This window comes from Microchirus variegatus (genome assembly GCF_963457635.1).
Source record: "Microchirus variegatus genome assembly, chromosome: 7".
Classification (NCBI taxonomy): Eukaryota; Metazoa; Chordata; class Actinopteri; order Pleuronectiformes; family Soleidae; genus Microchirus; species Microchirus variegatus.
Window position 1 is genome coordinate 13,203,634 of NC_139808.1, and position 9,638 is coordinate 13,213,271.

At 42.2% G+C, this 9,638-nt stretch overlaps 2 protein-coding genes across 2 annotated transcripts; one reads left to right on the forward strand and one right to left on the reverse strand.

Annotated features, from left to right (window-relative positions):
- Positions 1-1,882: 1,882 nt before the first annotated feature.
- Positions 1,883-4,079, reverse strand: LOC310930105 (uncharacterized protein). Its single transcript, XM_083893017.1, has 2 exons — positions 3,818-4,079; positions 1,883-2,686 (listed from the first exon to the last, which is right to left on the reverse strand). The coding sequence occupies exons 1-2, from the start codon at positions 4,056-4,058 to the stop codon at positions 1,884-1,886; spliced, it is 1,044 nt and encodes a 347-aa protein (XP_083749143.1). The 5' UTR covers positions 4,059-4,079; the 3' UTR covers position 1,883.
- Positions 4,080-5,409: 1,330 nt separating this feature from the next.
- LOC310929151 (N-acylethanolamine-hydrolyzing acid amidase-like) lies at positions 5,410-9,557 on the forward strand. Its single transcript, XM_083891867.1, has 11 exons — positions 5,410-5,633; positions 6,233-6,397; positions 6,686-6,809; positions 6,929-7,019; positions 7,296-7,381; positions 7,469-7,641; positions 8,631-8,693; positions 8,769-8,835; positions 8,933-8,961; positions 9,203-9,272; positions 9,405-9,557. Exons 1-11 carry the CDS (start codon positions 5,449-5,451, stop codon positions 9,423-9,425), a joined length of 1,074 nt encoding a protein of 357 aa, XP_083747993.1. The 5' UTR covers positions 5,410-5,448; the 3' UTR covers positions 9,426-9,557.
- Positions 9,558-9,638: the final 81 nt, after the last annotated feature.

A 9,638-nucleotide genomic window follows, 5' to 3' on the forward strand; every position in this document is an offset into this window, starting at 1 on the left:
TGTGTGTGTGTGTGTGTGTGTGTGTGTGTGTGTAGTGGACTCTCTGCACTCCTCCCCTCTCTCACTTTCTCCCACTTTCTCTGCGCACATTCCCGGCGTGACGCTGCGTGCATACGTACCCAGCGTCACCAGAGGTTGGCGGGCAGGTGTATCGTGTGTGTGGGTGGTCGTATCTCCCGTGCCGGCCCATAATTGTGGCGGTTACTTGAGCCACAAACTGTTTGGGTCACATTTAAACAAACAATATTTAACTTATCTTTAACATTATTCTCTTTTCTTTCTTGTACTTTAGCCAGTTACTGACATTATACCTTTCCTGCTAGCTTAAATGGTCTCTACCACAAACGCCCCCGCCCACACATAGGAGCACACGTTCAGTGGAACATTAATTAGTAATTAATTCAGATATTTACAACTTTACCTTACCAAATATTGTACACATCTGGTATCACTAATTCAAAGTGAGCTCCCAATAAACTAAATAAATAAGCAAAGACCAGCTGAGGTCAAACTTAAAAAAAAAAAGTCCTCTCCAGACCCCCCTCTCCTTTACTTGACCACTTGGTAGAGTCTAACATGGGTAATTGGCACGTGCTGTGAGTGTTTTCACCAGTCACACCGCACATTATTTATCTCTGTGAGATATAAGAAGCTGTCACATATACATCATATAAGAAGAAAGAAAACTGTGCCAGTGTAATTTTAAATTATATCATAAATCCCCAATAGTGTTGTGTCAGTTAATCCAGGCTGATATGATGATCCAGGGGCTTGTAAATACATCAATAAATGTGGTGAAAAGACCTCAAAAGTCATTCATAATGTGTCGTCATTTGAAAAACAACACTTGCAAAGTGCACATAGTATAGTGTTAGCTTTAATTTATAAAATATCCTTGTTCCCAAGAAAGGTCGAGACCTTGCAAGTATGACCAATCACAGGAAAATGCTTTTTCTGGGCCTTGAACTAAATTACGCTGCAATGCGAGGCGATCTGGGAAAAGTTTTCGGACATTGTGTGGAATCAAGTTTGATGTATTACGTCACATCACCTGACTTCCATATGAAACTACAGTAAGGCAACAGGATGTGACTCTTTCCACAACACTACAAAGTTTCATTGTCCACAAATGTACACCATATCTTCATCGCACAACAAAACCAGTAATCATTTAAATTGAACTTTAGTTCATTCTGAACCATCAATAATGACATTTGAAACATACGTTGTAGTTTAATTAAAAAATCATCCATCATCATATATATGTTTTATCCTTAAAAGGGTCATGGGGGTAAGCTAAAGCTAACCCCAGCTGACAGTGGGTTTGAGGCAGTGTGGAAATATCCTGGAGAGGTCACCCTTTTTAGCCACTCACACCCATATGCACAATCACAATCTGCATGTTTTTGGACTGTGGGAGAAAAAACACACTGGCCTCAGGACAACATGCAAACTCCACACAGAAAGAGAGCTGAAAGTCTTACCTTTGGCCTTCTTGTGATAAGTGCTAGCGCTAACCACCACAGCACAATGTCAAATATAAATTAAAATGGATATTTTTGTTATAATTTATAACAATAATAGACTCTGACCTTTTCTGATTGGTCATAGCAGGAAGAGGTTCATACTTTTTTATTATTATTAATGCCTGCATTTGTGATTTGTTAGATGATGCCACTGGTGAGTAAAATGTGGCACAAATATGTCCTGTTAGGTTCTTGTTGATCATCAACTCAATTTTCGTTTTTCGTACGGCACAATTTATTGCACAACAATAACAATGTTGAACAATAACACACAATCAAACACCAGTTTTGTACACTGTGTGAGCCGGGAAAGTTTCACTTTTCGGGAGTCACCAATTGATTTGCCGTCGCTCTGAATCACTTGGTGTGTGACACTCGGCTCCAGCTGCTCCTCTCCCTGGTGTGGAGCCTGAAGTGTGTGTTGAGGTGTGCCGACTGGTTGAAACATTTCCCACAGACGTGGCAGCGGAAGGGCTTTTCTCCAGTGTGGATGCGGTGGTGCCTCTTCAGCATGCTGACTGTGGTGAAGCTCTTGCGACACACCGTGCAACTGTATGGCTTCTCCTTAGTATGCCAACGCATGTGGACCTCCAGCTGGCAGGCGAAGCTGAAGCCTTTCCCACACTCTTTACAGCTGTGCCACCTCTGGATGCTCTGGCTCGGGTGAGAGGCGCGAGGCAGCGGAGGCTTCAGGGATCGCACACTCTTTATCTGCAGGACGTGTGCACTCTGTTTTCCATTTGAGCAGAGTAACCCTTTAACCTGCTGCTCTGTTCTTTGAGTTCTGTGACTCTTTGGTGCATTGGAGCAAGACTCACTCTGAGCCAGGCTACAGTCTGTGTGATCAGTCAGAGAGGATGCTAAGCTGTCGGAAGTGTGCTCTTTCCTCTCGCTCTCTGTCTTAAACTCTTGGGATGTGAGATGAGGTGGTGGGGAGACACTTTGCCTGCTGCACACAGTCTCAGCTGGCAGAGGAAGTGACCCTTGAACTGTCTCTGTGTGACTGCAGTTCCCTTCCTCTGAGTCTTGTGTCTCACGTGAACAATCGATTTGAATGTTTCTGAGGTTTGGTTCTTCTTTAACCTGAGGCAGCAGCTCCAAACTGCTCCTCCACTCACAGGGCTGGCCATCATCTTGGGGATGAACAGTGGGAGCAGGTTCTGAAAATGGACCAACATCATAGTCATTATTGGTGCAGATAAAGGAAAATATTATTGTCTCAACTGCTATATTGTCCTGGCCAGTATTGGTTTCCCTGTTGTCTCCTTCTCTCCTCTTTCACCATTCAAAAATCTTGTCTGATCAGCAATGAAACATACAGTAGTCTAGTTTGTATTTCCCTGACTGGAAAGTGAAGTGTGTAAACTGCTCACTGTCTTGCACCACAGGCCACAGAGAAAATCTTGAGCTTTTAGCTTGAGAGGACACAGGAGCCGATGTTCAACTGCTGTCTTGTTTGTTAATTGAAACAAAGCATTTCACACACTAAAGTAAAAAAAAAAAAAACACTGATCACTGATTTTCTCTATGGAATTTGGTTTGAGAAATAAGCAGTTTAGAAAGCAACACAGACCTCCTTCAACCTCCAGTCATTACAGACACTCCAACAGATGAAGCAACAAGCATATTCTTAAAAAATATATATATTATTGGACTTAAGCAGAATAGATGTTTTTTTAAAGTTGTCCTTGCTGGCAGTCATGTTTTCAGAGACAATGAGCCTCCAAGTATCAGGATGCTTCTTGGTGCAGGGGGCTAGTATGTGACAGTATACCTCATACAACCACAACATTTAAAATAAATACTATGATTAATGTAAATACTATAACAATTTACAACTCTTAATCAGATACACTCACCAGCTACATCTGTAGGTACACATAATACCAATTTAAGTGTCAGGTGTGGTCTTCTGCTGCTGCAGCACACCAGCTTCGTGGTGTTATTGTGTTGTTAGTTCAGGTCTTTTCTTCTGCATACCTTGGTTGAAACAAGTGGCTATTTATTAATAAGTTGTTGGCTTTCAAAACAAAAAAAGTTTGGCCAGTGACTTCTGACGTGGACAGGTGTACCTTATAAAGTGGTCACTGAATGTATTGTTGTTGATTGTTAAACAAAGTCAAACTCCTGACAGCTTCATGCTGGGAAATGTCATTATTGTTCTTTTGCTATTACCGTAACTACAATGACGTCATACGGGAAAGGCGTGTCTGAGTGACAGCTACAACACTGACAACAACAGCCATGCTGCATAACACGGGACGTGGCCCTGCGCTGCTGCTGCTGCTCACCTGCCCGCTGCTGTTCACCTGTCTGCTGCAGCAGCAGCAGCCGCTGCACGGCCACATTCAGGAGTCGCCTGAGTCGCTCGTTCTCCTCCTTGGAGCGAAGGATCTCACTCTGGTACTCGACCAGCGCGTCTTTGACGGCCCGGACGATCTCCTCGCCGGCCGCCGCCAGCCTGTCGTTCACAAACACGTTCAACAGCTCCAGTCTGCTCATGTTTGCTGCCACTGCTGCTGCTGCTACCATCCACAGGTGAACGTCCTCCTTCTTCTGTTTACATCCACTCACCAGGAAACAGAAGCAGCGCCGGCTTCTGCGTGGTTCAGCCACAACTCACAGAGGACCTGTGTGGCGCGACCCCTACTGGACGGGAGACTACACAGCACCGCATATTCAAATAGATTACAGGAAATTCACCAAAGGGGGTTAAAAATAGTTCTCTTGTTTTAAGTATGATAAAAACATCCAATTAACCAGTGCACTGGGATAGAAACATATTGCATTCACCTAAAAAATATATTTTTATTTCTGAATTAGCAAGAACATTTAACAAGCAGGGTGTTTGCCTATAGAGCTCTCAAGAAGTGAGGGGGGAAAAGCTTATGTTTCTTTTTTAAGTGTTTCATCAATTATTATTTTTTTACCTGAAATGCCTAATTTTTTAGGAAAAGATTATCTTCAAATATACCTGTCCAAAATGTAGTCAGTTTAGGGCAAAACCAAAAACATGTGAATGAGGCTAGTTGGGTCTCACCTGCACCGGATGTAAGTCGGGTTGAAGCCAGGGTAGAGTTTAGTTAACTTACGTGCAGCTAAATGTAACCTGTGCAGAACCTTAAACTGCAGCAACCCATGTCTGATACATCTGGATGAGGACTGTACCAATGCTGTCAGTCTGCCAGTTTATATCAGATATGGTAGTTCAGCATTATTCCTCCCACTGCCTCACCAAGCAGTTCAGTGATATGGAGGTAACCCTCTGGGTGTTGTCATATAATGCAGACACCACACCTCAACTGATCAACTGGTTATATGTTCAAACATTCATATAGTCACCCACTGTGAGGGTTCATTGGACTTAAAAAACTCTCTTATTCCCAAACTTTCTTCCCAACAATTTCTTTCACACTGCCATCAGACTCCTAAACTGCTGACAGGAGTTATAATCATGGACACATATCTCACTACCTCATACCTGACCCGTACTGTAATTTTAAGTTGCACATTTTTGCACATATGCACAGTTCATTTCAATGTTTATATTACATGTTAGATGTTTATTTATTAAAAAAACAAAACATTTTTATACCTTATATACCCATACCTACCTCTAATATTTAAAAAAAATGTTTGGATTAACAACACATCTATGATATAATTAATACAATTTATAGTTTTACATTTCTATCAAGCATCGTCAATTCAGTGAAGAAAGTGTGGTTGTATGAACATTACCCCCTTGTACAGTTCAGTTTTGCTGTCAAGGAGACAGCCTCATGTGGCCATTGAGAGAACTACACTGTTATTTTGCACTTCCGCCCTGGCAGCAGCAGCAGCAGCCAAGTAGAGTGTGTGTCAGGCTCCGGGCTCTCGGGCTGCAGTGCGGACGTCACGGACGGGAGCTGCGTGGGGAAAAATGGCTCGGTGTGCGATGCCGCTGGCCGCCGGACTGCTCCTCGCAGTGTTGAGTCTGTGCCGGGCGGAGTTCGCCGCTCCAACACTGAACATCAGCCTGGATGACGACCCAGAGGTGCGCTGGAAATCGCTGCTCACTGTCTTTGACGTAGACTTCCTGAAGAAAGCCGGAGCAGAGGTCATTGAGTAAGTTCTCGTTACCGTGTAATCAGCCACACACTGGAAGTGATTGTGAGAAGTTGTGTCTCCATGTTATTATAGTTATGAGTGGAGCACAGCTGACGCACAACACTTTCAAAAGTAGTCAAATGGAAAGGAACTCGCAGTGTGTGTGTGTTAGAGTAAAAATAACTCATTTCAATACAACATTCTGAAAGTTACAGCTCTACACAGTGAACATTTCAAAAAGTAGCAAATAAATATTAAGCCACATACATCCAATAATTCAAAAACAGTGGTATAAAAACTACCAATGTGTTATTGTTGCACTTACTGTGATTTTGGCATTAACTTAATTTAAAAACACATTATGAAGTTATAGACTGATTGTTTATTGTATTCAATAATTAAGTTCAAATGTCTGTTTTTATTAAGTTCATACAATAACCAAGACTAACAGACTGTAATGTGTCACTTTCTATTACCTTATCTGTTGTGGTCATGACTGTACATAGATAAGAATTAAAGCTCCTATCAGCGATGTCCTCTTAGGGCTTAACCTTTGTCTGTTGCTGTTGTATGTTTTTAGTTATTCATTTACTTTTTATTTACTTTTTTTCTGTCAGCTCTACAGTTCCAAAATGGGTGCACCATGCAGTGGCCCCCGTGGTGAAAGCCTTGGACAAGTACATCCCTCAACCTTATGCCGGGGAGATCCGCGGCATGGCCTCACACTTTGGAGGCAGCCTGTCAGATGTCATCATTCTCAACTTTGCCTATGAAATATCTGCGTACGTCGAATTTCTCCTTAAACCTTTGAAGGCTAAAGTTGCAGTGTGTAACTTTGCAATGTAAACAAAATGTCTGTGACCGTCATATTGTCACATGTTAACACAATGCTGGTTGGTTGGTTAAGGAATTGTGCCCAGTTCTCTGAAACATGAGTGAGGTAGTGAGATACCGAAGCAAGAGTATGTTTGGAATATGAACCTAGAGCTGTCCTTTTTAGAAAGCTCTGCAGGCTCACCTGATTTACCCCACTATTCAGTAATAATGTCTACTGATGTATTTATTTGCAGGTTTTGCACCAGCATCGTAGCTCAAGACACAAATGGGACTGTGTACCATGGCAGGAATCTTGATTATCCACATTCTATTCTGAGGAATCTGACAATCAACGTAGTTTTCCTCAAGAATGGAGAGGTACCGTGTTCGTGCCAAACAGGCCTCCACACACTTTTATAAGAAATGATGCAAGCTGGTCGCACAGTGAAAGTTCTTTTTCCCCTGATACAACATGATCTTCTTTTGTTGCTGTCCAGGTAAAGTACCGTGGAACCTCCTTTGCTGGCTATGTTGGACTGTGGACGGGACAGAGTCCTAACAAGTTTACTGTCTCCGGAGACCAACGAGGTAAGATCACACTTCCGCTCAATAGTCATGTTTCCTCAGAAACCAATAGACCAATAGTTCATGAGTGTTTTTTCTGTTTGTTTTTACATCACAAGACGTGATGGCGTTTTTAAAGGTGGAGTGTGTCTCTTACATTCAAACCATTATCAAATGAGTTCACGCAAATGCTGCTAACAGAATACTAACAACAACAAAACTCACCAAAAGTTGGTGCTACTTACTGTAGCTTTAAGTGTTGGCGCTTGAAGCACTATTTTTGACTTTGTTTCTTCACAGGTAGCGAGCACTGGTGGAACTGGTGGAAGAATGCTGTGTCTGCCTTGCTCCTGCGGAGGTCCCCGGTCAGCTGGCTGGTGAGGGAGGTGAGAAGGTTTGCGGAAATGAGCGCAATGAGAAAAACTGTACTGTAATATTATGAAATGAATGAATAACGTGAATAACTGATGCAGACACTGGAAGAAGCAGAGGACTTTCAGAACGCGGTCATACGTCTCTCTAAAATCCCCATCATCACCGGGGTGTATTACATTGTGGGCGGCGTGCGAGCTGGAGAAGGGGTCGTCATCACCAGAGATCGAACGGGACCTGCTGACATCTGGCCTCTGGATCCCGTGAATGGAAGGTGGGAAAAATACAGGACCTGAGTCAAGTCCAGTGTGGTATCGACTAGGGCTGGGCGATATATCGAAAAATGTATCGTTATCGAAATTTACGATGATAATCGGCATCATTTTGCCGTTATCGATATATTGGATAATTCAAAAAGATAAAATAAAAGTAACTTTTTGGCTGTGTGTGTAGGTAGGCAGGCTACCGGTATGTTCTTGTCCCTTTAAGACACTCGGACATGTACAGCATGTGTAGTCACGTATATATATATATATATATATATATATATATGTGTTTGATATGTGTCAGTACTGATATCTGTGTCACGGCGCACATGCTTATATCAGGCAAATGGTCAATTATGCAAGTTATGCGATGACGTCATTTAGCAACTTCGAACTTATCGTTCATTTATCGTTATTGAGGTGAACTGCTCAATATATCGTGATGTTGATTTGAGGCCATATCGCCCAGCCCTAGAATCGACTGAACTTCCTCTGTCGACTGAATTTCCTCTGTATCACCTAATGTGAAATTGTGTCGCATTCAATATCAAGTATCAGTGAGCCAACAAGCATGCAGATCTCACGACTGTCTATTTCAAGGAGTGTGGTAGGGAGCTCATTGACCATAGGGGAAGAGGAAGATCTAAGTAGAGGTGTCAAGAAGATCTAATGTGCAACAGCAAATTTAAGGAAACACTTGACAGTGCATGGAATTAATGTGAGAGCAGATATTTGATGACCAGTCCAGCCATAATATGGGGAAAAGAATTGGGCTCAGAAGGTCGCTGTGTTCACTACTGGTGTAAAATAAGGATGGTTACATGCAGAGGACAAATTCACTATCACTAATTGGTGTGCGTGCAAAAACATCCTTTTTTTATAAACTGATTTTATTAAATAAATATTGAAAATAAGTATCCTTCAGGAATTGGTAGTAAAGTCCAGATATTGATTACCAAACTGCGTCCAGACATAAACCAGTGTGTTCCTGTTTTAGATGGTACTTAGTGGAGACTAACTTTGACCACTGGCTTCCTCCTCCAACCAGGGATCCTCGAAGGTGAGTCATCCCCCAAATGCACACACACACACACACATGTTCTACATACATACTGATATGTGTTTTTTTCTTTAGAGAAATGGCCAACAAAGCACTGAATGCTACTGGTGAAGATCACATCAACATGGATACTCTTTATCAGGCAAGTATGGAGCAAAGACACTCGGAGAAAATCTACAGTGCACGTTTCTGAAAGTCAGAGTCAACGTGTGGATTTGTAACAGACTGTTCTTTTGCAGGTTCTGTCGCTGTTTCCAGTATGTAATGGGTAAGTTGCTGTATAGTCTAAAACCACATTGACAGGTCATGTTGCTGAGATGCAGCAGTAATCTGTGCACTTAACAGTTTCAGTTCTCCAATGCCTTCTCCTCAGGAATCAATACTTTCTTTGTTTGACACCATACTTGAGCACATTATGTGTCAGGTGGCACACAAAACAACCACAGCAGAGTTTCACTCAGGGTGTTTAAAATGTTGATGTCTCTGTGTATCCTGTTCATCCTGTTCAGAATCACCGTTTACACGACAACAATGAGTGCAGCCAACCCAGAGAAGTACAGCTCTCGTATCAGGCCACAGGTAATGACGGCGCATCCTAATATGTACTGTATGTGTTTGTTCATACACATTAATTTCATTGTAGAATAATAAACAATGGCAGTAAAAAAAAAAATGTGTGACTCTCTATCTCTTTCTAATTTCTCTTTCAAGGGCTGTCACTGGAGTAACTGAGCTGACTGCAGTCTACAACACGGGTTGTTGTCTTCATTGTCCATGTATAACTGGACTGCATCATTGTTTTATGCGGCTTTGCCACCAGAGGTGGCGTCATAGTGCTTTTCTGCGCTGTTTAAATTCTTTTTATATGCCAATCTTAATATTATTTGGGTAAGATGAGGACCATGCCGGGAGTATAGAACGTGTATTGGAATTCAGCACTGACCA

Bases quoted from the DNA above. Each gene is read 5' to 3' on its own strand.
- LOC310929151 (XM_083891867.1), top strand. From the start codon at position 5,449: ATGGCTCGGTGTGCGATGCCGCTGGCCGCCGGACTGCTCCTCGCAGTG. The intron at 5,634-6,232 runs GTAAGTTCTCGT...TTTTTCTGTCAG, and splicing joins GCCGGAGCAGAGGTCATTGA to CTCTACAGTTCCAAAATGGG. The intron at 6,398-6,685 runs GTACGTCGAATT...ATTTATTTGCAG, and splicing joins TTTGCCTATGAAATATCTGC to GTTTTGCACCAGCATCGTAG.
- LOC310930105 (XM_083893017.1), bottom strand. From the start codon at position 4,058: ATGGTAGCAGCAGCAGCAGTGGCAGCAAACATGAGCAGACTGGAGCTG. The intron at 2,687-3,817 runs GTGAGCAGCAGC...GTCCATTTTCAG, and splicing joins AGGTGAACAGCAGCGGGCAG to AACCTGCTCCCACTGTTCAT.